This window comes from Peromyscus maniculatus, chromosome 23 (genome assembly GCF_049852395.1).
Source record: "Peromyscus maniculatus bairdii isolate BWxNUB_F1_BW_parent chromosome 23, HU_Pman_BW_mat_3.1, whole genome shotgun sequence".
Classification (NCBI taxonomy): domain Eukaryota; kingdom Metazoa; phylum Chordata; class Mammalia; order Rodentia; family Cricetidae; genus Peromyscus; species Peromyscus maniculatus.
The window spans coordinates 15,685,719-15,713,717 of record NC_134874.1 but is presented as its reverse complement, the minus strand read 5'-3'; the positions used below and the strand labels follow the sequence as shown (position 1 = coordinate 15,713,717).

The window sequence follows — 27,999 nt, the reverse complement described above, 5'->3', positions numbered from 1 at the left end:
AAGATCCAGGACAGGAACCAAAACTACACAGAGAAACACTGTCTCGAAAAACAAAACAAAACAAACAAACAAACAAAAGTGAAAGAAAACAATTTGCTGTGTTGCTAAGAGAAATGGAAGCTGGACCCAGTCGTGCAGGTCGATAATTCCAGTTACTCAGGAGGCTGAGGCAGGAGGATAACAAGTTAAAGATCAGCCTTGGGCAACTTAGTGAGATTGTCTCAAACAGAAAAAGTTAAAAAAAAAGAAACAAGTCTGAGCTGGGCAGTGGTGGCCCACACCTTTAAGCCCAACACTTGGGAGGCAGAGGCTGGCGGGCAGATCTCTGTGAGTCTGAGGCCAGCCTGGTCTACAGAGTGAGTTTCAGGACAGCCAGGGCTACACAGAGAAACCCTGTCTCAAAACAAACAAACGAATGAATAAATAAATAAATAAAAAAGTCTGGAGAGATGGCTCAGTGGTTCAGAGAACTTATTGCTCTTCTGGAGGACGAGCATCTCACAACCACCTGCCACTCTAGCTCCAGGGCGTCCCTCTTCCTGCATCCAAGGGCAACCCCACTCGGGTGTACATACACCACACAGGTACATAATTTTGAAAGATAATAACCATTTTAAAAAATGGAAAGGCTGCAAGTGCAGCAGTTCATTTGCTAGCCTGCTGGCCGAAGAGGCACGAAGCCCTCCCTGGGTTTGGTTCTCAGCACCACAAGAAGACTAAGGGTAGCGGTGTGTGCCTAATGTCAGTGCTCAGAGGTCTTAAGATGGGAGCGTCCTAAGATCAAAGTCATCCTTTGTTCAAATTGGAGGCCAGCCTTCGATACCTGAGACCCTGTCTTAGAACACTGAAAAAGAGTAACATCACCGAACCTTGGAGGTAGGTTCATTAGATGAGGTAGTTGAGGGCTTAATTTGAGTCTTCTGAGATAGGACATCATATTGTAGGACAAGTTGGCCTCAGCATTGTGCCAATCCCCCTGCCTTAGCTTTCCAAGTGCTACGACACCATGCCTTGTTTAGATTTTTTGTGTTCATCCTGGCAGAGAGCCTGCCCAGCATGTTCAAGGTCCTGATTTGACTTTCGACCAGAAAAAGAAAAAAGAGAATCCTTGATATGACATTAGGAAAAAAAAGCCCTAAAATCTAAATAAACTAGACTAACATACTAGAGTTAATACAGTGTTGATACTGGTTATATTCGTGGCAAAGGTATGAATTTATAAGATAATCATAAGTCAAACAATGAGGGGGCAGATGGAAAGTTCTGAGTTATCTTCTAGATGTTTCTATCCATCTAAAACTGTTCTAAAAAAGTCAGGCCAAGTGTGGTGGCTCACGCCTTTAATCCCAGTGCCCAGGAGGCAGAGGCAAGAGGATCGCTTCAAATATGGAGCCTGTATAGTCCACACAGCAAGGCCCCATTTAAAAAGACAATACAATATACTGAATTCGCCAGGCTTGGTATCTCATGCCTATAATTCTAGCTCAAGGGAGGCTGAGTCAGAGAAATTGAAAGTTCAAAGTCAGCCTGGGCCACATAGCAGACGTTGTCTCAAAAAAGCCAAAAAAACAGGGGCTGGTGAGATAGTCAAGTTTGATGATGACCTGAGCTCCGTCCTTGGGACCCCCACAGAAGAAAATCCACTCCTTCGACATCCATTATACATGCATGTACAATCTCCTACCCCTACAACATAATTAAATGTAACAGAAAGCAAAAAAGTGATTTGATTCAATTTCCAGGAATTAGTAGTCTACATGAATGTGTTTAGATGCTTAGTGTTCATGGCAATATATAGAACGAACAAAGGAAACCCAAAATGTTGCCATTGGAGCAAAGGAATACTATATACCACTAAAAAAGAATCTGGGGGCTGGAGAAAGAGGTGGCTCGGCAGTTAAGAGCACACACTGCTCCTCCAGAGGACTGAGCTCAATTCCCAGCAACCATGTCACATGTCCGTAACTCTAACTCCAGGCCAGAGCCTCTGTGGGCACCTGCACTCATGTCCACATATTTATACCTAATTAAATAATAATAATAATAATAATAATAATAATTTAAAAGGAATTTAGTATAGTTAAAAAGCAGTACAATGGGGGCTGGAGAGATGGCTCAGCAGTTAAGAGCACTGACTGCTCTTCCAGAGGTCCTGTGTTCAATTCCCAGCACCCACATGGCCGTTCGCAACTGTCTGTAACTCCAGTTCCGGGGGATTCAGCACCCTCACACAGACATCCATGCAGGTAAAACCCCAATGCACATAAAATAAAAATAATTTTTTTTTAAAAGGCACGGGAGTGGTAACTGCGGTGTGCTGACCTCTCACTTCTGCTAAACGAGAAACCACATGGGAAGCACAGGCTAATAATCAGGAAAGGCATAAAGCTGGGCGCGGTGGGGCTTACCTGCAAGCCCAACCACGAAGAGGCTGAGGCAGGAGGATTGCCATCAAGATCTAAGCCAGCCTGTGATACAACATGATGCCTCATCTAAAACCAACCAACAAGGAGTCCAGAATGAGAAACCATCTGTTCATTATGGTCACCTCTGGGATGCAGGCCAGCAGAAATTTCCAACATTTCTACTTATTTTTTTAAGTTATCCTACAAACAGTGGGGCCTCATTGTGACATTTTCAGCTGTCTAGGTCATGTTCTTTGCCCATAATCACTTCCTGTTCCCCTGCCTCCTTCCTTCAGCCCCTTTCTGTGGGTCTCCCTCAACACATGTACTCCTTATCTACTATCATGTGATATATATTGGGTGTTTTGTTTTGTTTGGTTTTTGAGACAGTTTCTCTGTGTAGTTTTGGTGCCTGTCCTGGATCTTGCTCTGTAGCCCAGGCTGGCCTCGAACTCACAGAGATCCGCCTGGCTCTGCCTCCTGAGTGCCACCACTGCCTGGCTGGGTTTTGTTTTGAGACAAGGTCTTCTAGACCTGTAGCCCAGGTCTACTCTGTAGCCCAGGCTGGCCTTGAACTCATGCCAATCCTCTTGTCTCAGACTCCCAAGTGCTGGGATTGTAAGTATGAATCACTGCAATTGGCTTTGTTAGTTTTTAATGGCTCCCCCCACCCCTGACACACACATACAAAACTTTAAATGTGTAGACATCTGACATGTAGCTGAGGATGGCCATGAACTTCTGATATTTCTGCCTCACCTCCTGAGTCCTAGAATACAGATGTGCACAACTGGTTTATGCAGTACTGGGAATTGAACCCAGGACTTCAAACATGCTAGGTAAACACTTTACTAATTGAGTTGCGGTCCCTAGCCTATATATAACACATTTGCTTTGTCCACTCATTTGCTGATGGGCACTTAGATTAATTCCATATCTTGGCTTTGGTGAATATAGTGCTATAATTACCATGACTGTTTCGGGTACCAGAAGTGGTATGGCTTTGTCACATAATAGCTCTAGCTATTATACTGATTTCTATAATGGCTGCATTAATTCCCACTGGTAGTGTATAAATACTCCTCTCTCCCACACCACACTGGGAACCACCATTGTATTATCTTTCTTTTTTGTAGTTGCTGGGTTTTCTTGGTTATTTTTTTTTGGTGGGGGTGGAGTTGGGACAGGGTCTCATGTAGCCCAGGCTAGCTCAAGCTCACTATGGAGTGGAGCCTGGCCTTGAACTCTTGATCTTTCTGCCTCCACCTCCGGAGTGCGGGGATTACAGGAGTGCGCCACCGTGCCTGCTTGGTGGTTACTGTCTTCTTGATGGTAGCCATTCTGACTAGGTGGAGGTAGAACTTCTATGTATGTGTGTTTTGTTTTACTGCTCTGAGTCAGGGTCTCAGGGCTGTGGGGTTGTGGGCGTGGGCCACCACAGCCCTCCTTGGGATGGTTCTCATAATTCCCTTTGGTGGTTGGGGATTTTCTCGTGTATTTGTTGGGTAGTTTTCTCTCTTCTTCATTCTCCTCTCCCTCTTTTTTCCCTCCTGCTTCTTAGTTCATGTCTGTGTTTTGAGACAGGCTTTCACTGGTCTCAAACTCATGGCAATCCTCCTATCTCAGCATATTAGGGACCGGGGTTACAGGTGTAAACCAGCACACCATCTAATTTGTGTATTTTGCTAGGAAATATTTCATATTTCCCCAAAGGGGTAGAGAATATTATAATTATAATTATAATTATTATATTATTATTATTATTATTATTATTAGACCATCACCCAGTCAAGAAACAAAATATGGGGTCAGGTGGTGGCACACACCTTTAATCCCAGACTCTGGAGGCAGAGACTGGTCCGGATCTCTGAGTTCGAGGCCAGCCTGGTCTCCAAAGCATGTTCCAGGACAGGTAGGTAGTTCCAGGGCTACTCAGAGAAACCCTGTCTCCCAAAACAAAACAAAACAAACAAACGAATGAAAAGAACTATTGCCAGTGACTTTAAAACTAAGAAAGGATCTAAAATGTTTTTTTTTTTAATTTTGAAACTTTACTTACTTTAAGTGTTTGAGTATTTTACCTGTATGTGTGTGTCCATGGAAGTCAGAAGTGGAAGGTGATATTATGTACCCTGGAACTGGAGCTATAGAGGGCTGTGAGCAATCAAACTGGAGTCCTCTGCAAAGGCAACAAGTACTCTTCACCATTGAGCCATCTCTCTGATCCTATAGTTTCTTTTAAAAAAACACTCCTGAGCCAGGCGGCGGTGGCGCACACTTTTAGTCCTGGCACTCGGGAGGCAGAGCCAGGCAGATCTCTGTGAGTTTGAGACCAGCTTGGGCTACAGAGTGAGTTCCAGGACAGGCACCAAAACTACACAGAGAAACCTGTCTCAAAAAAGCAGCAGCAGCAGCAGCAGCAGCAGCAGCAGCAGCAGCAGCTGGGTATGGTTCCGAGCATCTCTGACCCAGCGCTCCTATGGAGAGAAGACAGAAACTCATGGGCCAGTTAGCCCGGAGCAGGCGGTGCGGCAGAAATCACAAGAGGAACTCTGCTTCAATAAAGTGGAAGAGGAGAACTCAGCCAGGAACGCTGTCCTTAGACCTCCACAAGCTTGCCATGGCACACACGTGTGTTACGCATACACGCATGCACACACAAAACACAGCCTTAGAGACAGTGAAACTCTGATATGGTCGATACCACAGCTGGAGACTCGGTAAATGACAGTTGGAAACTGCAGAAAGAGACTGATGGATCGAGGCCCTGAACCTGCCAGACACACAGACAGAATGCAGGATGTGGTCGCCAGGCTGGAGGGGGCGGAGTGGAGACATGGGCGGGTGGGGCTGTCAGCCCGGTGACATGAGGGAGCTCTCCAGTGGTGACAGTGACATGCCGTGTAAATGTCCTCAACGCCACACAACTGAGCACTTAGTCATGGTTAGGATGGCTGAACCGGCACCACGGCACAGGCCTCTGACAGCAGCACTTGGGAATGGAGATGGAATACATATGAGTTTAAGGCTAGCCTGGTTTACATAATGAAGTCCAGGTTAGCCATGGCTAGGCAGGGAAGTCTGTAAGAAGGAAGGAAGGAAGGAAGGAAGGAAGGAAGGAAGGAAGGAAGGAAGGAAGGAAGGAAGGAAGGAAGGAAGGAAGGAAGGAAGGAAGGAAGGACAGAAAGGGAGGAGGAGGGGACCAGTGAAATGACCAGATGGCTTAGTGGATAAAAATACCTGCCCAGCAAGCCCGACAACCTGACTGTGGTTTGCTAGAAACCAAATTAACAGACAAACCTGGACACCTGAATGCAGTGGACACACCAGCAATCCCAGTGCTCCTAAGGCAAGAGGGGTGGTGGAGAGCAGAGAGAGAGAGAGAGAGAGAGAGAGAGAGAGAGAGAGAGAGAGAGAGAGAGAGAGAGAGAGAGAGACTCAAAACAAGGCAGAAGGAAAGAACTGATTCTCAAAACGCATGTACCCACACTCACACATACATGGACATATACCTATCAGGTAAAATAAGGATATAGGATATTGATTTTATCCTCTGAACAGGAAGCTAGACATTTAAAACCCAAGACTCAAACCTCAAATCAAAACAATCAACTTTAGGGCTAGAGAGATGGCTCAACAGAGGACCTGAGTTCGGTTCCCATCACCCACATCGGGCAGCTTACAACTACCTACCTGTAATTCCAGCTCCAGGGGACCTGACACTCTCTTCTGGCTTACATTCTTGTACACTCAGCTTCACACAACCCACACATACAAACACATATTTAAAAATAAAATCCTTAACAAAATAGCCAACCATGAGGTAAATGTGGTGGCACGTATTTGGCAAGCCCAGCATTTGTGATGCCGATGCAGGAGAATCACCCCGCGTTGGAGGCCAGCTTGGCTTGCATAGTGAGATCTTGCCTCAAAAAAACCCCAAAAAACTTAAAAACAAACAAACAAACACCCTCTCAATAATCTTATATCCTCTACTTTGATGACACACCCAAATAACATCAGCTTTAAATAGGCATTTACATCCTCTTGTGCAACTTCGTTTACTCTCCAAAACCAAAACTATCTACAGTTTTATCCCTGCGGATGACTCGTGCCGTAGGTAACTTTGGGTATTTGGGTGTGAGCGCATGACAGCATGTAAGGCTGTGAGTCTTCCAAGGGGTGCGGCCCTCACACCTGATGCCTTGGGGAACAATTCCTCTAGCAGCTACACACCTGCCATAGCCGAGGCCAGGCACACCTTATCACCGTCACGCAGACTCTCCCTCCTTCTCCATGCAGAAACCTAGTCTCCTCACTTTTCAGATGAAGTCTTATACTACAGCCCAGGCTGGTCGGTCTGGAGTTTACTATATACGGACAGCCCAGGCCTCAAACTCACAGCAATCCTCCTGCTTCAGTTGCCCAAATGCTGAGATTACAGGCATGAGCTGCCATACCTGGCTTTAAGCGGGACACCATTTATGGATAATTCTATCACTATTAAAGAGAAGGAATTCTACCTAAGGTTAGGAGATTTTACCACTAAAATTATAGGCCAGATGTGGTAGCTCATGCCTTTAATCTAACCAGTACTTGGGAGGCAGAGGCAGGTGGATCTCTGTGAGTTCGAGGCCAGCCTGGTCTACAGAGCGAGTTCCAGGACAGCCAGGGCTACACAGAGAAAAACCCTGTTTCAAAAAAACAAACCAACCAAGAAAACAAATAAACAAAAACAAATTACAGGAAGAATTTTTTTTTTCTTTTTTGCAAGTACCGGGTGCTTTCCTAACGATTCCTGATGCTGTGTAACAGGAGATGCCTGGCTTATTACCCAAGAACAACGTTCCCTTTGAGAAGGCGCTGGCAGCCATGTACAGAGGTGGCTCTCGATTCCTCAGAGCAAAAGCCTGGCTAACCCACAAGTACGACAGGAGATGTAGGTGCAGAGAAACGTAACACCACACATCCGAAACACAGAAAAGCGCATGCCACAGGCAGCTCTGACACCAGCACCCTGAACCCTGGCGGTGGTTTTCTGGACTTTTGTCAGCTCCTTTGAAGAGCGAAGAGACACTTCGGGAGTAGCAGAAGCAGGACGATTTTGTGGTTTTCTCTGACAAAGGAAGTGGTATGTGACTTGAACAGGTCGGTGGCAAAGAGGCGGGGTGTGAGGAGCTCTGAGAACGAGCAGAGCTGGAACACTGGGATGTGAGCCTCACTTCAACAAAGCCCGCTGGGTTGGTGGTGCACGCCTTTAATCCCAGCACTGGGAAAGCAGAGCCAGGCTGATCTCTGTGAGTTCGAGGCCAGCCTGGTCTACAGAGCGAGATTCAGGACAGGCACCAAAACTACACAGAGAAACCCTGTCTCGAAAAACCAAAACAAACCAAACAACAACAACAAAAACAAAAATACAAAGCCCTCGAGTTCTCACTGTGCTGGTGAGCCATGCAGAAGCGGCCTTGCTGTTGTGGGATATTATTACTTTAACTGTGGAACGGTGTGTTACTTTTATTTATGCCGCATTTGTTTAATGACGTACGGATGTGTGTTTAATTATGTAAAGATGTGTTGCATCTGTACCATCTGGCCTGCTCAAGGCACCTGATTGGTCTAGTAAAAAGCTGAACGGCCAATAGCTAGGCAGGAGAGGGATGGGGGGGGGGGCGACAGCTGGTGGGCAGAGAGAATAAATAGGAGAAATCTAAGAAGAGAGGCGAGAACAAGGGGGATGCCCAGGATCGGTCAGGGAACTGCCAGTCAGCAGACACAGGAGGCAGAAAAAGTAAGATCTACAGAAGGAACAAAACAAAACACTAAAAAGACCCCGAGGCAGAGGGTAGACAAAGAGAAACAGGTGAATTTCAGTTAAAAGAACTAGCCGGAAATGAGCTAAAGTTAGGCCGAATATTCAAAACTAATAAGTCTCTGTGTCCTGATCTGGGAGTTGGTTGGTGGCCCCAAAGAAACAGCCCGGTACAGCTTGCTCTGGCTTTTTTTTTTTTTTTTTTTTTTTTTTTTTTTTTTGAGACAGGGTCTCATATAACCCAGCCTGACCTTGAACTCCACTTCCCACGTGCTGGAATTACACATGTATGTTGTCACTTCCGGTTTCCTGGCTTGCTCTTGGTCTGTGCTTAGAGAAACAGGTTCTTTTCCTCTGCGACCTCTGACCTTTACCCTGGCTCTCATCTTCCGGGGGCACCGTGAAGGAGTTCCGTCTAAACCTCAGGTGGTCTTTCCTAAGCTCTACATCCTAGGCAGGTGTGATCCTTTCCAGGAGAGAGAGATCAAATACCATCAACTTGGCTTCCTACATCCTTTCCTGTCTTTCGCCCTCAGGATCATACTTCTGGACCAATTATGACAATGTAAAGGGAAGAAAACGAAAAGTTCCCTCTCTGCCGTCCGTAAAACCTTCTGCTTGTAGTGAAAACGAAACAGCTCTTCTAACTTCGTGTGCCTTCCCCTGAGCACAAAGGGCTAGACACCTGGTCAGTGGAACCCGGTCAAATGCACGGGTGGACAGCTCAGACCTCATGTTCTACTATGGAGTCACAGATGTCTCATCTTCGCACATGAAGGCCACCGGTCAGCCAACAAGCATCTGCTGAATGCCTGACTACAGCTCCGTGTGACGTCAGTGTGATGGATGCCAGACTTGGAGTCAGGAGTCCTGCCAATTATTTGACTTGTGGGCGGGTTCCAGGGACTCAGTTTCCGTATGTCCATGTAGAGATGAGCCTGGGCCTTAGGCTGCTTCTGACTGGAACTGTGACGGAGTCTAAAGCAGGGTAATGGATTCCCTCACTCCTCCATCTCCAGATAGCTAGAGAGACTGAGACGCTGCACCCTAAATTGTGTGTCTCTGCAAGGGTCCAGCTGGTTCACCTGGATGTGTGGGCATCTTCCCCTTGGCAGGGTCAAAGGGGCCACCCACGAGTCCTTCTCCCATGTACTTCTCTCCCATTCATGAAATGTCCCAAACGCGTCCTGCCTCAGGGCCTTCATGCGTGATGGACTTGCTGCCCCAGCTTCCTACAGGAATGGCGGTGGGTTCCTCCCTCTTTCAGATCTCCTCGGTTGCTACCTTCTGGAAGGGCACCTCTTACAATTCTAAGTAAGTTCTTTCTTACTGTGTTATTTTGGAAGCACTGTTTTTTGAGCTCCCGGGATGTATGCTACTTTTGTCTGTTTGGGGCTCCCCGTGGCTCTATGTAGGTGGGCTGTCCTGTTTTATTCAGAACTGTATACACTCAGCCAGGCCTGGTGGTTCCTGTCTGCAATCCCAGCATTTCAGAGGGGGCAGGAAGAGGATCGCTGTGAGTCTGAGGCGAGTCTGGGTTACAGACTGAATTCTGGGTCAGCCTGGGCTACAGTGAGATTCCCCTTCAAAAAAATTAAGATAAATTATGGGACTGGAGAGATGGGTCAGATGGGGATGGGACAGCATCTTCAGAGGGCACTGTACTCACAACACACACACACACACAAGTCTTTTTGGTTTTGTTTTGTTTTTTCGAGACAGGGTTTCTCTGTGTAGCTTTGCCCCTTTCCTGGATCTCGCTTTGGAGACCAGGCTGGCCTCGAACTCACAGAGATCCTCCTGCCTCTGCCTCCCGAGTGCTGGGATTCAAGGCGTGCGCCACCACCGCCCGGCTTGTTTTTTTTTTTTTTTTTAATTCTATACTCAATGCCTAATACTGTACTAAATTCCAGGGGTGCTGATGGCATCTGAACGTGTTTTTCTCCCTCAGTCTCCTCCTTCAGGGCTCTGGGATTCGGTCTCGACTCAGAAGCTTCAGGCATTTCTTCGCACTGTTTGTTTTCTGTTTTTTATTTTTCCACGCTTGCGGCAGGGGGCTGACTATGTAGACCTGGGTGGCCTCGAACTCACAAGCGCAGGGATAGCAGGCAAGAGCCTTGACCAAGCCCAGCGAGCCTGCTCTGTGAATCCTTGCTATGTGTTTTTTTTTGGGGTGGGGGAGGAAAAAAAAAGGCTCTTATGACCTCACGACATCCCCCTCACCGCCGTGACACCCCGGCTTCTCGCTTTTCCTCCCAAGCCTCGGACCCGGGCGGGCGCCGATGACGTCACACCCAGCGCTGGCGTCACGTGCCCCCTCTCTTTCCCCCCTCCCGCGCGGAGTGGGCGGGGCCCGAGGGCGGCGCTTCCGGTCGGCGGAGCCTGGGCGGCCCGAGTGGCGGCGGCGGCGGCGGCAGCGGCAGCAGCGGCGTCGGCGGCTTCGGCGGCCGAGTGGCGGGATGGCGGGCGCCGCGAGCGAGTCGCGCTTCGCGGGGCTGTCGCTGATGCAGCTGCACGAGCTGCTGGAGGACGACGCGCAGCTCGGCGACATGGTCCGGGGGATGGAGGAGGTGAGCGGAGCGCCTCGGGGGGAGCGGGCGCGCTGGGGCGGCGGGGCGGGGGAGGGGGGGTTGCCGGGACGGCGAGAGTGGGGGCCCCTGAAGCGAGAGGATTGGGGGGACGACGACACTGAGGGCCCCGGGCCGGCTTGAGACGGGGATCGGAGCCTAGAACCGGGACATTGCGTGTGTGGGGGGTCTGGGGGGGCCCGGGCTGGGGCCGTGAGAGGCAGTGAGGGCTCTGAGATTGGGTGGGTGGCCGGGGAGGGAGGAGGGAGGGAGGGGACAGCAGTTGAGCCTCCCCGAGGGCTCGAGGGGGACCAAGGCAGGCAGGCAGGTAGGTTCGGCGCGGGTGTTGGGAACGCTTGGAGGGGAAGGGTTGGAAAAGTCGGCGGGGCCCTGGAGCCGGTTCCTGCGGGCGCGATCTGGGGCCAGCCGGAGTTGACGGACGGTTCCTAGAGGGGCGTGTGGGGAAGCAAGAGATCTGGAGCCGAGTTGAGGATGGGATTCCGAGAGGGGTCCTCGGAAGTTCAGAGGCCCCAGGCCGCAGCCAGCCAGGCTGGAGGTGGGCAGGGACCCCGTGCTCCCGGGCTCCCCAAGTGCCCCTTCCCGTGAGAGCGGCCTTAGCAGAGTTGGCTCAAGAGTTCCTTCCTTCGCTGGTTCTGTGAACCGGTCTGTGGGCGGCAAGAGGATGATCCCTTTCCTCCAGGCATCCCGGCCTTCGGGGGAAAGGAGGGATGAGGGGGAACTGTGGCGTGCCTGGCTGTGCCCCCCACGGTTGTCTGCCCACCTCTTTGGGTTCCTGAAATTGCTTCTGGCACCAGAGTGAATGGGGGGCTGGGAGCTGACTGCTGACCCCCCCCCCCCTTCTCTCCTAGTCCAGGGCCTGCCCAGCCTCTGGAAGGCATGTGCCCGCCCATGTTTCTGGTTATCTTCCTCCACACCTCGCCTGTGGTTTGCCCTGCGGCAGGAGTGACTGACTTCACCCTTGGTAGTACTTCCCTTTCCCCCCCCTCTCTCCCAACTGGTCCTGACTCTGATGCGCTTAGCCCGGGGCTGTCCGATCCAGCTCTCCCTGGCCCACCTCCCTCCTTTGTCTGGGAAGTCTGAGCTTCCCTATGCCCGCAGTGCCTAGTTTTTCCTCCTGCCAGGAGCTGGTGTAAGGGGCTCTTGGCTGGCTTTCCGAAGAGGGATTGTTCAGCACCCCGCCAGCCCCCTTCCAAGGGGGCTTGTAAGAAGGTTGTACATTCAGAATCCCTGGAAAACCCTCAACAGATCATTGTCTGCTTCGACAGAGGGGCCACTGTAGTACGATGGTATCAGTCTTTCCATTAATACGCCCCTTGTATTCACGGGCTTTGCAGCTTGGCACTCAGAACGTTGCTCGGAGATGCAATTTACCCAGTTTGTGGTATCCATGTGGTACTTTCCATTTCAGAGAATTAAGAGACAAAATCCATCTTTCTTGACTGAATGAGAATTCCGTGTCTGCACGAGAAAGGACAATCCTGTCTCCGCTTCTCTGCAGTTCCTGGGAGACTTTTTTTTTTTGTTGGCCGTCACCGAGTGTCTTTCTAGTTTAATAATAAAATGATAGGTATGCTTTTCAGCATGTGACTCTGCCTGCAAGCTGCTGCTTTGCCGTGTGTGACTGACTATTCTGTGTCAGTCAGAACAGCTACTGGAACTCTGTAGGTGGGACATTTCATGAAACAAACTGCTATTTAGCGGAGGGATCGGTGGGGGGTGAGTCAACTAGCCTGGCGGTGGGTGACTCTGGCTTCCCATGTGTCCTCTCCCCAGAAACGTGGAGATGGTTTTCTTTGTCGTTGTCGTTGTGATTCGGTGTCTTGAGACAGGGTTTCTCTGTGAAACAGTCCTAGCTGTCCTGGAACTTGCTTTGTAGACCAGGCTGGCCTCGAACTCACAGAGATCCACCTGCCTCTGCCTCCTGAGTGCTGGGATTAAAAAGGCGTGTGCCCTCCTCACACCCAGCTGAAACCTGGAGATTGTAATAGGAGGAGAAAGGTAAATTAATCTGGAAGGATTTAAAATTTCTTAGTTAAAGTGTCCTTCTTACCATAGTACCATATGGAAATACTGAGGGCTGACGGACCCCACCTGAGTAGACCAGGTAGTGTTATTGAAGTTAGCTAGCAGTAATTTGTTTGTGAAGGTGTCATGATTTGAAAACAGGGAAACCACTCGAAAACCAAAATACCTGGTTTGCAAACCTAGTTATTCCCCTCACTTGACAGTGCCATGAATTTGTTTATTTTGGCATGGTTTCAAGCGAATATTCTGGGAACCACCCACCCCTGACCAAATGGAGTATTTATGATAAAGTGTTAAGGAGCAGAATGCTCCTTTGGTAACATAGACTGTGGACTGGACTTGGCTGCTCTCGTGCTGTGTGATTGTAGGCAGATCACTGCACCTCTCTGAACAGCTCCGGGGAAGGACAATATGATGATAACGTATGTTATCAATAACAGTTGTTGCTGGAACCGGAGCCCTGTGGGTAAGGTACCTGCTGTGGACACACGGGGGCCTGCATTCAATCTCCAGAACCTGTGTAAAAAGCCAGGGATGCCATTGGGGAGACAGGAGGCTGCCTGGGTACACCAGCCAGCCAGTCTAGCCGAGTGGGTGAACTGCAGGCCTGTGAGGGACTCATAAAACAAGGTGGATTGCCCTTGAGGAGGCAAGGTACACCCGAGGTGGGAACACCCGAGAGGTTTTCCTCTGGCCTCCACACTCTTGTATGCATGTTGCCCTGTGTATGTATGCACATATGTGTATGTGTACACACACACACACAGAGTAAACACCTGGGGTTCCCTTTTTGGAAGAATAATTGATGTCACCCCAACAGATGACTAAGGTCTCATTTTAAAAATTTTAAGGTAAATTTAGACTTGCCAGTAGCCTAGAAAACATTTTACCTTTTTACAGTCGAAAGGGTTGGGTGACTCAGTGGCCCTAGGAAGCCTCGGGGAGTGGACTGGCCTGGCCGTAGCTGAAGTGAAGACTCTCTCTCTCTTTAAACTGGCAGAAGGAAGTGTTTTAAATTGTAGAGTGAGGCTTCTCCCAGCCTGAGGGGATATTTTGTGGCTGCTGTAAAGTGTGGCTTGTTGAAGACGTTCTTCACTCTAGGCTTAACTGTAGTGGGCATTGTGTTCGTTTACACTATTTTAATTGCCGTGTGTGAGTTTTAGCAGCTCCGGACATTAAAATGATGTCGTGCTGTAGGCGCTCCGGGGCCCTGTGTGTTTTCCCTTTGCCTGTCTTCCTGCTCATTATGCTGGTCCCTAAATGCAGACATTCTTAGTGGGCCTTCTCCTCTTTTGGGGGGAAAAAAGTGTGCTTGTGTGGGTGAGACAGGGTCTTCCTACATAGCCCTGACTGACCTGGAACTCACTCTGTAGACCAGGCAGGCCCAGAGATCACCGGCCTCTGCCTCCCATGTGGCTGGGATTAAAGGTGTGCTCAATCACACCTGGCAGATTTTTTTTTTTTTTTTTTTTTTGATTTTTTCGAGACAGGGTTTCTCGGTGTAGCTTTGCGCCTTTCCTGGGACTCACTTGGTAGCCCAGGCTGGCCTCGAACTCACAAAGATCCGCCTGCCTCTGCCTCCCGAGTGCTGGGATTAAAGGCGTGCGCCACCACCACCCGGCTCAGATTTTTTTTTTAAAGTACAAATGGATGTTGATGTCCAAGTGGGGGTCAGAGAACAACTTTGAGGAGGTACGCCCTTCCCTTCCTCCGTGGGATGGAGGAGTTGAACTCAGGCTTATACAACGAGGGCCTTTGCCGTCTAAACCAATGGTTCTCCACCTGTGGGTCATGAACCCTCTGGAGGTTGAACGATGACCAAGGGTCATGCCGGAGACCAGGGAAAACACAGATATTTACAGTTCATAACAGTAGCAGAATCACAGCCATGAGGTAGCAGTGAAAATCATTTTATGGTTGGGGGGGTCACCACAACATGAGGAAGGAACCGTATTAAAGAGTCACAGGGTTAGGAAAGTTGAGAACCACTGCCCTCAACCATCTTACTGGCTTCCTTTCTTTCTTTAACTTATTTTTACATGGCAGTGGAATGTGCCTTTATCTGTCCACATGAACCCTGTTGACTGGCAAGGCACTCCCATAAAAGGAACGGTTGCTTGGGGCATTAGGCAAGCTCACGGGATGGACCTCTTGGGTCCCTTCTGCCTGTGTCTTCTCAGGAAGTGCTGCCTGATCCACACCAGCTAACCGTCTCACGGAGGATTCACATTCCTCGGCTTTGTGCCTGTGGGAATGAGAGTGTCAGCACACAGAAATCCTGGGCGTCTGAAAAGACAGTCTTTTGTGGAAAGTAGTAAAGAACTCTGGTCTGGAAGAAGCCGCTTCCTTGAGGCTGTTAGGCCGTGATTTGTGTGACAGCCGCTACTGCCCCAGTCATAATGGCTCATTGAAATGGAACGCTAACCCGGGACTCCTTGGGATCACACAGACTGAATCATTGCTGGTGGGCCCTGGTTTTTTTTTTTTTTAGAAACCAAGATTTGAACTTGCTGAGGTTATACAGTGGTCTCACTCTGTAGCCCCGGCCGTCCTGGACTGACTATATCAGTCAGGCTGGCCTCAAACTCAGAGATCCTCCTGGGGACTGGGATTAAAGGTGTGGGCCATTACGTCTGGCTTTTTTTAAATAGCAGTGTTACAGTTTTATGGCAAGATGATAGGTAAGAGTCACATGACTGGGTGACTGCCTTTAAGTTACTTCAAGTCCGTGGGCATCAGTTTTCTCGACTTTTAAGGAGAGTGGTGGTACCCGCCTTTAGGGTTTTGTGTGACCCAGAGGGAGTGTTCCCTAGAGGTCACCCCCCCTTTCTTAGAGCTTTTCTGAATTGGTGGATTGAAGCTTGTGGATTGTCACAAATTTGAGACCAGATTGGACTCCAGTGTAAGGAAACTACCCCCCCCCCACCCACAAAAGAAAAAAGAAGAGAGAGAAAGACCAGGGTCTGAGTTGCACCAGCCTGATACCACTTGTTCCCTGGGCATCCACTTCCCTGTTCCCTCAGTCACAGACATGTTCCTTGTCCCTTAGCCTCCTCGTTGGCGTCATCTGTGGCGTTCGATACCCATTTTATAAGCTGGCCGCTTCCCTGTGACCGCGTTCCACACTGGCGTCAGCGTAGTGCCTGACAAAAGGTTTGTGTCCCCATCAGTGCCACCGTGAGCAGTGGCGTGGCTTCGGGGGACGAGGAGAACAGCCCGGAGTGAGTGCAGGAGGGTTCCTGTAGGTGGGAAGGGAGAAATGATACCTGTCGGAATGTGGGGCTCCAGCAGGGCACCTCCAGGGCAGGAGGAAGTAAGTGTGTGCCACTCTGGAGCTCCCCAGAACCATCTCCCTGAGGTTCTGACCTCAGCCTGCCTTGAGTGCTTGGAAATCAAAGGGACTGTAAGGTTTGAATGACTGCTAGGTAATTAGTGTGTCGTCAGAAGCAAGGAGGTGCCGTGGACTAGCTGGGAGAAGAGCCCGGAATTCAGTGACCCCTTTTTGACATCTTCTCACTGTGCTTCTGTCTGACTGACCTGGGGAAGAACTAGCCACACTGAACTTGATCTGCAGTGGCGGTTCCCCTTGGACCGAGGAAGGCCAGCTGTGTTGTTCAGGAGGCCCTGACTGTGGTATTTGTAGTGGACGTTGCCATGGGGATTCATACCAAGCACGGTGCAAGGTTATCTACAGAGACTCGGCAGCACTGGTGCCCGTAACATGGTGAGACCGGAGTTGCATTTGGCTGTTTCCTCCTTGGCGTCACCTGGAAGAGCTGTCTTCACTGGCAGGACAGAGGCGGAGACAAGGCTCCCTGTGGGACTTCTTGAAGGAGAATGGAATTCCAGATGTGATGCACTTGGCTTTGCTATCTCGGGGTTGTATGACTGACTCGCACTAAGCAACTCACCGTGAGAACTGAAGGGCTCTAGCCGGCCTGACTGTAGCCAACATGTTGCCAACAGGTTTTTACCTTTCACTGTTTTCTCCCATCCCCTCCTCCTTGCTAAACCGTTAGATTACATTCTTTTTGTTTGTTTTTTCCAAGACAGGGTTTCTCTGTGTACCCCAGGCTGTCCACTCTGTAGCCCAGGCTGGCCTCGAACTCACAGAGATCCGCCTGCCTCTGCCTCCCGAGTGCTGGGATTAAAGGCGTGCACCACTGCCATTGCCCTGCTAGATTACATTCCTAAAGCCAGCAACCAAGGTCCATTCCCTTATTTGGCCACTTCCTCCTGAGGCTGACCACCAAGGTCCAGCTATCAAAGTGTTGAAGTCCAGCAATCACACACACACACACACACACACACACACACACACACACACACACATCAATTTGGCTCCCCTAATTAGCATGCCCATTTAACTTAACATACCCTAAATAGCTTAAACACCTCATCCTGACACGGGTTCCCCTTTTTCCTTTATAAACTGCCAAGTCTCCTCTATCCCTCCGGACAAATATCCCTTCCTCCCCTCCCTCACCCCTTCCCTCCCCTCTCCCTCATTCCTCTTCCCTTCTCCCTGGTCCTGTCTCCTGTCTTTGTCTCTTATTCCCTGCCCTTTGCCCCTCTGGGCATATACATCTCCTTTGTGCTGAGAACTTGGTCTTGGGTTGTCTTGTGCCGACTTGAAGGTCCTTTTGTGGCCAGTCTGGTCCCCAACTCACCTCCCTGCCTCTGCCTCCCGGGTGCCGGGATTAGAGGTGTGCACCACCGCCCTGCTGTTCCTTGCTTTCTTAGAACCTTGGGCGTTTTGTTTAGGTGTGTGCCTGTGGGGAGGTCAGAGGCCAGCTGGGGGGCGGGGGGTTGGTTCTTTCTACCCATAGGTCCCAGCGATTGAAGTCACGTTGTTGTCTCGGTTACGTGCTCAGCCATCTGGCTGACCACCTAATTCTTTGAAATCAAAGCTTTTGTTATCTCCAAGGGTTAACGCATGGCCTCTTGAGACTGTGTTCGTGTCCACAGCCCGGTGCCCAGCATGGTGGAGGGGACACAGTGGGTGCCAGTTAATGTTTGCCTACAGACAGCTGTTCCATTCGTGTGGCCCTAGCTGAGTTCAAGGAGGTTTATTCATTTACTCAGCCTTTATGGGGAACTGGTTGTGTGCTCTGGGGATGTGAAACCAGTAAAGCCACAGCTTCCTTTTTCTTTTCTTTTGTGGGGCTAGGGATAGGGCCCAGTGCCTCCCACCTTCGAGCCGGGTGCTCCCCCATCAGACTGGACCCTCAGCCCCGGATTTTCATCCTTTAGCATCATGCTGGTGTACACGGAGCTAAATCCACAAGAAGTACTGGAATTTAACATGCCCCAGGCAGGGGAGACCCAGGAAGCCTTTGAGGCATGGGGAAGGTCATCAGAGAGTGCTTCCTGGAGGAGGCGGCCTCACAGCTGTAGCAGAGGTTGAGGTAGAGCTAACCGGGTAATAAGGGAGTGGGCTCTGGGGCCTGGGGGGGGACCACAGAACTAAGACTGAGGAGAGGCGTGCCCAGTGATAGACCAGCAGGGCCAGAGGGACCAGTGCGAGGCTGAGGGAGGCGGGCGAGCGGGCGGCACCAGATGGCCTCACAGGCCACCAGGGTAAGGAGCTTGGCCTGATCCTCTAGAGAGCCACTGCAGGATTTAAGCCAGGGAGTGTTGCGGTTGGCTGCCCTTGACATTTATGCAGATGATTCTGGTGGGAGTGTGGGGGATGGACCAGAGGGGATAAGATTAGGAAGCATGGACATCAGTTAGGAGGCTGAAAGATGCAACTGAACCTTGAGCAGCCAGAACAGTGGACTTCAGGGCCAGAGACTGCACTCCCAGTGAGCTCGCTGGGCCTTGTTTTGCCCAGATGGAATAACAGTGAACTGTGGTGTGTGTGTGTGTGTGTGTGTGTCTGTCTGTCTGTCTCTATGTGTCTGTGTCTGTGGGTCACACATAGATGTGGTAGAAAGCTAACAGATCCATACGTGTTTGTGTGTGTTCAGCAAGAAAATGGCAGGAAAAGAGGTGGCATACGTTATAAAAACCACGAAGATGGGAAAGTCAACCTTATGTGTATGTATTTGCTTTTTGGTGGTGGCAGGGAGGATGATAGCATCTTGCTATGTAGCCCAGGCTGGCTCAAACTGGTGCCCTTCCTGCCTTCGTATCAGTACTAGGACTACAGGTGTAGCTACCATGTGTGGTAGGAAGGGTAGGAGATTAAGACAAGATTTGGGGCGCAAGAAAACTTTGGGGCGAGTTTCCCAAATACTAGCTTCCCCACTGTTAACATGGTGGTGGTATCAACCGTAGTATCCTAAAACGGGTGTCGTGGCGTCTGCCTGTTACCCCAGTGTGGGAAGCTCAGGTAGGGGTATGAGTGAAGGCTAGACAGGGTGACATAGTTGAGACCTTTTATTTAACAAAAGAGAGGGGGCTGTTTTGTATAAAGGGGCTGTAGTTCAGATGGTGTGCATTTAATCCCAGCATCCGATACACAGAGTGTGGAGAGTCTGTGCGCTCCTAGCACTTGGGAGCTGGAGACAGGAGGAGCAGGCATTCAGGACCAAATCAGCTGTATAGGGAGATGGCTGCTAGCCTGGGAAAAGAACGGGAAGAAAGGCATCCCATTTAGTTACCCCGAGGATTAAACAGGATAGGCTGTGTGAGCTAACATGGTACCCGATGGTAAGAAGACAATAAATTGAAGGCCTTTCTGTAGTTAACACAGGAGTGTGGGGCCGTTTGAGCTGACAGACATTTCCCTCTAGGCATTAATTCCCAGAGTCTTAATTCTTGGTGATTACACAGCTCTCAGCAAAATAGAGTTGGGGAAATGGTGGTTAATGGGCTGGAGAGAGGCTGCTTTGTTTCCTTCTAGCCAGGGTAGGATGGAGGACCCCTGGGGGTTAGGAGAATGTGAGATGAGGGTGTGCAGTATTCTGATTGATTGTAGTAGACTCCCGCCGGGTCCCCGGGGCCTACTGTGGGATAAATGACTTCTGCTGCTGCTGCCCAAGGCCCTGGCATATCAGTGGCAGCACAGAGTTCGTTGTGAGGTGTCTCTAATGAATTCCGTGGCATGGGGGAAGGCCACGTGAGTTTTGGACTCTGTTTCAGTAGGGAAGTAGCTTGTGTTTGTTCTTTCTGACAGGTCAGGGCCCACCTTCAAGGAAAAGCTCTCTCCTGTCACCATATGGGTCCAGGGATTGGCGTTGAGGCCATCAGGCTTGCTGGCCAAGTCATCCTACCAGTCCCCAAAGCATGGTTTTCAGTGCCTGCTTGACATCTTCTGTCTTTGTCCTAATTTGTGTGTTTCTGGGTACTCAGATGGCTCTCTCCCCATCATAAATTTTGTGGTTAGCATCTTTGAGTCTGTTAAGTGGCATTTAGCTTTTCTTCTTCTTTACAGTGGGTTAGTATTGGGACTTTGGTGATGGCTTGCTTGTTAAGATCACTTTCTGCAGAGGACCTGGGCTTTAAGTCATTGAGGGTGTAACCAACCCCAAAGGGACTCGTGGGACCCTGGCTCTTCCTTGCTCTTCTGCTTCCTGGCCATGAGGTGAATAGTTTGTCGTGTCGCCGTGTGTGTCTGGCTGTTGTGTCCTGTGTGCTGTCACCATCTGGTCCCCTCTACCAGAGGCCTGAGGCAGTGTGTCAGCCCTGCTACGGACTAGAACCACGCAAGTGTGAGCAGCTAAAACAAAGCACCCCTTTATAAGCTGATTAACTTGGGGGTTTTGGTATAGTGATGGGAAGGAAGTCAGGACGGCTTAGGCATCTGGTTCTCTATATGAAATAACTAGATTTCTGTTAAGGAACTTAAATAGAGTAATCTAGAGAGCAGTAGTTTCTCTTTTGACTTTTTAACTGCCCACAAAGTGGGGGGGGGGGACGACCAAACACCTGGTTAGACTAGGATTTTCTCACTTATACTGAAGTGAGCATGAGTAATCAAAGTCAGGAGAGTGAAGCTCATTAAACGGAATTGAGAGTCAGGGTTAGAAAGGTCACGTCAAGATACATAGTAAAGAGAAGAGCAGAGTCATCAAAAGACAGTCTTACTCGGCATAAACCCGGGGTCCCCCAGGATCCTAAGCTGAGAACTGCCCCCACACAAATCTCTTGAAGTTGTGGGTAAGAGGAAATGGGAAAGAAAGCCGAGGCCATGAGAAACCTGGGTGCGTTGGTGGTGGTGGTCCTGGCAGGGAACCAGGCTCCGGGCATGCAGTGGCATTCCCTCCGAGTCCCAGCTCCTCCAGAGGCCGAGACAGGGGGGTCACTTGAGCCTCTGTGTCTAAGAGCACTCTGAGTAAGGCAGGTAAGACCTGTCCCCCACAAAGGGGAAAAAGATTAAAAAGTTGGGGGTTAGAAACTTTAGTAGCTGAATTTTTTGAAGGGTGGACAGGGGAGAGGAGAGTCTTCATTTTTAAATTAGCCCAGAAGTAGCCCCATTGTGGTAGCACACACCTTTAATCCCAGCACTCAGGAGGCAGAGGCAGGCGGATCTCTGTGAGTTCAAAGCCAGCCTGGTCTACAGAGTGAGTTCCAGGATAGCCAGGGCTACACAGAGAGACCCTGTCTTGAAAATCAACAAACAAGCCGGGCGGTGGTGGCGCACGCCTTTAATCCCAGCACTCGGGAGGCAGAGGCAGGCGGATCTCTGTGAGTTCGAGGCCAGCCTGGGCTACCAAGTGAGTTCCAGGAAAGGCGCAAAGCTACACAGAGAAACCCTGTCTCGAAAAACCCAAAAAAAAAAAAAAAGAAAATCAACAAACAAACAAAACAAGATCACCACAGAAGCTGTAGACTGAGACCTTTCCACTTCACTAAGTGCCTCCCCAGCAATTCTCCATCTGTCTTTGCCGTCCCAAAAAGTGGCTGGCAGGCCAGTGGGGGGCTCAGTGGGTAACAGCGGTTGACAGCCTGAACTTGATTCGCAGAGCCCACATGGTGCAAACAAGTCCCAGAAATTGTGTGCATATTCTCTCACCTCGTGCATGTCCCCCGGCCTGTCTACCCATTCACAGTTCTACTTGCTCACCCTTGTGTGTGCACTGAAAAGTTTGTAAGAGGGACTGTGCCAGGCATGGGAACATGTGCCTGTCATCCTAACCACTCGGGAGGCTGATGTTAGGATCTTGCATGCCGGGGCCCTGGCTGGCCGGGCCAAGGTGGCCCCTCGGGTGAGGGAAACATGCCAGGCAGACGCAGCAGTGGCCTGTGGCGAGTGAACAGTCCCTCACAGCCCAGGCACTGCATCCACGAGGAGAGAGTTCATTTGATAGAAAGATAGAGAAAGATAGAAAGAGAAGGGTGGGGGGAGAGAAGAGGGGAAGAGAGAAGTCAAGGGTGCACACCTCCTGGGAATGGAGGGGGGGAGCAGTTTCCGTTCTTAAAGGGGCCTTTGCATCAGGATGCTGGGCGAGTCTCCAAGGGCTGGGTCAGAATACTACCGTTCCCGGTTCCCCGCGTGCAGTGTCCTAACAGCTGATGGGGGAGGATCGCTTGAGGTCAGAGGTTAAAGACCAGCAGTGCAGTGACCCCTCATTCAGGATAAACAAACAAACAAGTAAATAAATAAATAAATACAGCCAGATGTGGAGGCGCACACCTTTGATCCCACTGCCTGAGAGGCAGAGGCAGGAGGACCCCTATGAGTCCGAGGTCTACATGGTGAGTTCCAGGACAGCCAGGGTTATGTAGAGAGCCACATGCTATCCAGGGCCAACTGTGTTGGCTGCCAGACCTCTCCATCCTGGCTTTATCTGCTTGGTAATTGTGCAGCACTCTCCAGCTGATGATCTGAGTGGAAGGAGGAAGGGCTGCTTCTCTGAAGACCAAGCCGTGTGCCTTAGAAAGCGCTGGTACAAAGTCTTCCACCAGGAAAAAACCAGAACAGAACCTCACCTCACCTCACTGGTGACCGAGGTTGGAACTAGACCAGGAGCAAATCAAAGAACCCCCAGGGTTCCGCTCTCATGGCGCTCTCATTGTCTAGTGCTGGGTTTTCACTCAGTGGAAGGATGTGGCCATGTAAAAAGAAGTTGGAGGGGCTGGAGAGATACATCGCTCTGTGGTCAAGAGGACCTGGGTTCAGTTCGAAACGCTCACATGACAGCTCACAGCCATCTGTAATTCTAGTTCCAGGGCATCCAATGCCCTCTTATGGCCTCTGTGGACACTAGGCATGCACATGGCATGGCGAGAGGGCGAGAGGGCGAGAGGGCGAGAGAGCGAGAGCGAGAGAGAGAGAGAGAGAGAGAGAGAGAGAGAGAGAGAGAAAGAGAAAGTGGAGCTTTTTATGAAGAGACCTTGGGAACAAGGGAGATGGCTCAGGGTAAGGTGGATAGCCCCTGAAGAATGAACTCCTAACATGTGTCTGGCTTCCACACACGTGTGCATACACACATGCACCAGCTTACACACAGACCTTTGTCTTAAGTGAAGGGGGGGGCACATTCCTGCCTATAAAATGGTTAGCCAGTGCACACCTGTTCTCCCAACACTCCTGAGGCAGTGGACGGGAGGATCATGAGTGTGAGGCCAGCCTGGACTAGTTAGTGAGAGCTGTCTCAGAGAAAACAAAACACTTGAGATGTTTATCATGAGGGTGCTTTAACCAAACCTGCCTAGTTAACTAACGGCTAACTGGTCCTGATTATGTACAGAATTCCCAGGCTTAGCAGAAGTTGAAGTTGGGATTCAGTGGTCTGGATCTCTCTGTCTCTGTCTGTCTGTCTGTCTGTCTCTCTCTCTCTCTCTCTCTCTCACACACACACACACACACACACACACACACACACACACACACACACACACACACAGATTTTCGGGATACCAGGGACAAGGGCAGTTAGCATCGTGATCAGTGTGGGTGTTCCATCCTGCCTTCCCGCCGCCCTCCTTCCTTCCTGCCTCTACCCAGGGTTGGCGTTACCACAAAGCAGGTGGCTGTAGTCAGGTCACATCTCAAAGTGGGTACCAGCTATCAGAGCCACCAAACCTGTCATATTTCCCTGCTCCTTACACCATATCCAAGTAATTCCAAGCTGCAAGAACTTGCTTTTTTTTTTTTTTTCCACACAGAGTTTCTTTGTGTTGTTATGGTCCCTGTCCTGGATCTCGCTCTGTAGACCAGGCTGGTCTCGAACTCACAGAGATCCATCTGGCTCTGCCTCCCGAGTGCTGGGATTAAAGGCATGCACCACCGCTGCCGCCACCCCCCACCCCCCAGCCTGAGCTTGCTTGTTTTTATCTGAATAATAGGAAATAAGTCTTCTAGGAAACGCCAAGCCCAGGTTTGTCATCCTGCCAGAACAAGGACACTGGCAAATTGTGTGTCCCAGAGTCAGTTTTATTTCTTCTCTGGGACTGGTCCCATTATTTTCAAGCCTCGACATTTGCATTTCTGTGAGCTCTTGTTCTTCAAGGCAGTGGCATCCTGATCTTTAGCCACATGGCATAGGACTGAGTTTAGATTTAGAGGTCATTACCTGCTCCTGAGAAAGCTTCCATCCCAATAAGAAGGCATTCGACAGCTTTACTCTTTTTTTTTTTTTTTTTTTTTGGTTTTTGGTTTTGTTTTTTGAGACAGGGTTTCTCTGTGTAGCTTTGCACCTTTCCTGGAACTTGCTGTGTAGACCAGGCTGGCCTCGAACTCACAGAGATCCGCCTGCCTCTGCCTCCCGAGTGCTGGGATTAAAGGCGTGCGCCACCACCGCCTGGCTCGACAGCTTTACTTAAAAAAAAAAAAAAAAAAAAAAAGTGATTGGAAACCTCTGGTCCTTTACAGTGTGTGTGTGTGTTTTCTTTGAGACAGGGTCTCACTATGTCGTTCTGAGTCTCACTATGTCGTTCTGACTGTACTGTACTGGAACTCACTCTGTAGCCCAGGCTGGCCTCGAACTCACAGAGATCTGCCTGCCTCTGCCTCCGGAGTGCTGGGATTAAAGGCGTGCACCACCACTGCCCAGGAAGCCTTGGTTCTCAGCCGAGTGGGTGGAGCTTTTGATAAGCAGCTGGTGAGCTCCTTCCTGAGTGGGCTGTCGTCTTGGAGATGGTTTCACTCAGCCCCCGGACAGTCGTATTTTAGGACAGTTTCATAATGTTCTGCAGCGCTGAAGCGCGCTGCACTGAGTTTCTGTACAGTCAGATCTTCCCGCTTGTCACGGTGTCAGGCAGCCTGACTCTGCAACTGTTCACTTCTTCTCAGGAAAGCGAAGGGGGATCTGAATTGAAATAGGCCGCATCAGACTGCAGTAGCAGACCTGTGGGGGACTCCCCTGTAGGCTCGGATCACAGGCCTCTGAAAACCCAAAGTCAGTCGGGGACTGGCATCTGTCTTTCTGAATGGGAGATGAATTTGAACTTTCTAGTAACCGCAGGGTCAGCAAGATGTCTCAGAGGGTAAAGGTGACTACCTCCAAGTCTTAGGACCACCTGAGTTTGACGATAGAATGAGAGAACCAGCTCGTACAAGTTGTCTTCTGACTCCCCTCATGCACACACACACACACACACACACACACACACACAAACACAAACACACACACACTATGTAATATAAAAATAATAGGCCAGGCGGCGGTGGTGCACACTTTTAATCCCAGCACTCGGGAGGCAGAGGCAGGTGGATCTCTGAGTTCGAGGCCAGCCTGGGCTACAGAGTGAGATCCAGGACAGCCAAGACTATAAGAGAAACCCTGTCTCAATAATAATAATAATAATAATAATAATAATAATAGTAATAACAACCACCACCACCACCACCACCTAACGTGGCTGAAGAGATGGCTGAGGTTAAGAACACGCACTGCTCCTGCTCCTGCTCCAGCCCTCCCTCATGCGTACCCACACAGACACACATGAACATACCGTTACAAAGAACCCACAACGTAAAGCTGTGACCTGGTGATTGGCGTTCGGAAGATGGGTGAGATAGGTCTCATGCGGCCTGGTGTCACTGCAGAGCACGTGCCCTCGGGACCGCAGGCCGCCGTTCGCCCTGCTGCTGGGTCTGCAGGCCTGCGGTGTTAAGGACTCTGTGCAGTCTCGACCCTTTGCTGTGGATGGCAGAGTGGAGCAAAGCTGAGGTTGCTCCTTGGCATCGGGTTACAGAGAGCTTTACACTGATCACAAGTCACCTGACGTTAGCGGATGCCCCCTCCCTCCCTCCCTCCCTCCTTCCCTCCCTCCCTCCCTCCTTCCCTCCCTCTCCCTCCCTCTCTCCTCCCTCCCTCCCTCCTTCCCTCCCTCTCCCTCCCTCTCTGTCCCTCCCTCCCAGAAGTTGGTTTCGTTTGTTTGGCTTTTGTTTTTGCTGGTCTTTTGAGACAAAAAGTCTCCCACTGTAATCAAGCAATCCTCCTGCCTTAGCCTCGGAGTGCTGGGATGACAGGCATAAGCCACCAGGCTTGTTTCAGAAGTTGTCTGTAAAGGGTGATAGGGAAGGGAAATACCCTGTTCCTGTGTCCGTTGTTTCTCACGTGACCAAGGAAGGCCGAAAGCTCTGCCGAGTTCAGTCTCCACTGCAGGTGATGGCTGGTGTTGAAGAAGTAGTGTCAGTTTTCGGGAGTGATTGTGGCATCCGAGCCAGGGTTACAGAATTGCTCGGCATGGTTCCCGGGTGCTGGGATTAAAGGCGTGCGCCGCCCTACCGGCACGCACCACACTTCCAAGGGTGAATGACAGGGGGCTGCTCTAAGATTCTTGAAAAGTGAAGTGTGGTGACCCAGTGTGGATGGATGGGTCCTCCGGTGTGGGCAAGACTCTGCCTCGGTGTCCAGCCCTTTACACGAACCTGGAATAGGTTTGCACGTGGCTGCGGCATTCTCCGTGGCTGCTCTGTGTGTGGAAATAAAAAAGTTAGACTGGAGTGATGGTGACTTCCGGGTGGCTGTTAGAATTTGGAAGTGGAGGGTAGTGAACTCACGTCTCCATTTGTTCCTGGCCAAACCACGCAGAAAACACACTTAGCCAAAACCTTCCACAGCATCCCAGCAGGGCACAGAACCCAACTAGAAGTTAGCACGTACGGCACTGTGTGGCCGCCGTGACGTTTTCAGTCAGCTCCTAAAGCTCCCTGATCACGGCTGCTTGGTTTCCCCTCCGCCGTCCAGGCTGTCACTCGGGCACGGTGCTGTTGGACAAGGCCCACGCCGCTAGTGACAAGACCCATCCCCGACTGGGCCAGTGCCCAGCTAGCGGGGCCTCTGCACGCCATGGTCTTGACCACGAGACTGGAGGTCTGGGCTGCTTCCAGATCGTCGTCTGCTCGATGGGCGTCCTGTGTGTTTCTTGAAAAAATGAGGGAATGAACTCACGACCAGTTACTGAGTTGGAGCATGTTGTGACTGACCAGGATGAGCAATTGCTTGTGGTTTTTAAAATACACTTTCAATTAAAATAGAATTACACACTTTCTCTCCCTCCCTCCCTTTCGTCCTCCAGTCCTTCCTGTGTTCCCCTCCTCAGATCGACAGCTCTTCCTTTTAGGTAGTGTTGTTGCATACACGTGTCTGTGTGCGCCCTTCTGTTCTGTGTGCGGAGGCCTCAGCGCTGACCCCTGGGTAAGGCAGCCTGTAAGGTGTCCATCCTTTTTAAATAAATGGGTAAATGGCAGTGACCTCGGGGCTGTCGTGGTTAACTCGGCTTTCACATGCCCGTCAAGCCTTGCAAGTGGGGAGGGTTGACCGTCAGCTGGCAGGGCTTCATCAAGCCACCCCGTGTCTCGTGTGCTGGGGTCTGTCTTGGCAATCACCATCATAATCTTACGCTTTCCCCTTTATTTCTAGCTGTGGCAAACCACGATGACAGGCAGTCACCAACATTAATCTATAATGCCACCCAAGCTGTAGACAGTTAAGGTCTCCACCCTTCAGAGGAGCTGGTGGCTGTGTGTGTGTGTGTGTGTGTGTGTGTGTGTGTGTGTGTGTGTGTGTGAGAGAGAGAGAGAGAGAGAGAGAGAGAGAGAGAGAGAGAGAGAGAGAGAGAGAGAGAGATGGCCTTGAACTTGCAGCTGTCCTCCAGTATCTGGAGTGTTGGGATCTCACAGGGAGCACCACACAGGGCATGTAGTTGTGCTCTGAAGGGGCCGAGTGTCCTCATCAGACAGGTGACTGAGCTCTTAGGGCCTCCCCGCATAGGGAAAGCAGACTTCTGGCCAGACACGGCACACTGGATGGAGGGATTCCTGGTGGGAAAA

At 50.4% G+C, this 27,999-nt stretch overlaps 1 protein-coding gene across 2 annotated transcripts in view; it reads left to right on the top strand.

Annotated features, from left to right (window-relative positions):
• The first annotated feature begins 10,584 nt into the window (after positions 1-10,584).
• Positions 10,585-27,999, top strand: part of Vps37b (VPS37B subunit of ESCRT-I) — a 29,451-nt gene continuing 12,036 nt past the window's right edge. The window contains exon 1 of one of the 2 annotated variants that reach the window (XM_076560515.1): positions 10,585-10,784. In XM_076560515.1, the coding sequence (XP_076416630.1) occupies positions 10,674-10,784 (111 nt within the window). In that variant the 5' untranslated portion in view covers positions 10,585-10,673. Of the gene's footprint in view, positions 10,785-18,105; positions 18,236-27,999 lie in introns of those variants that run through there. The other variant, XM_076560516.1, reaches the window with a different exon arrangement.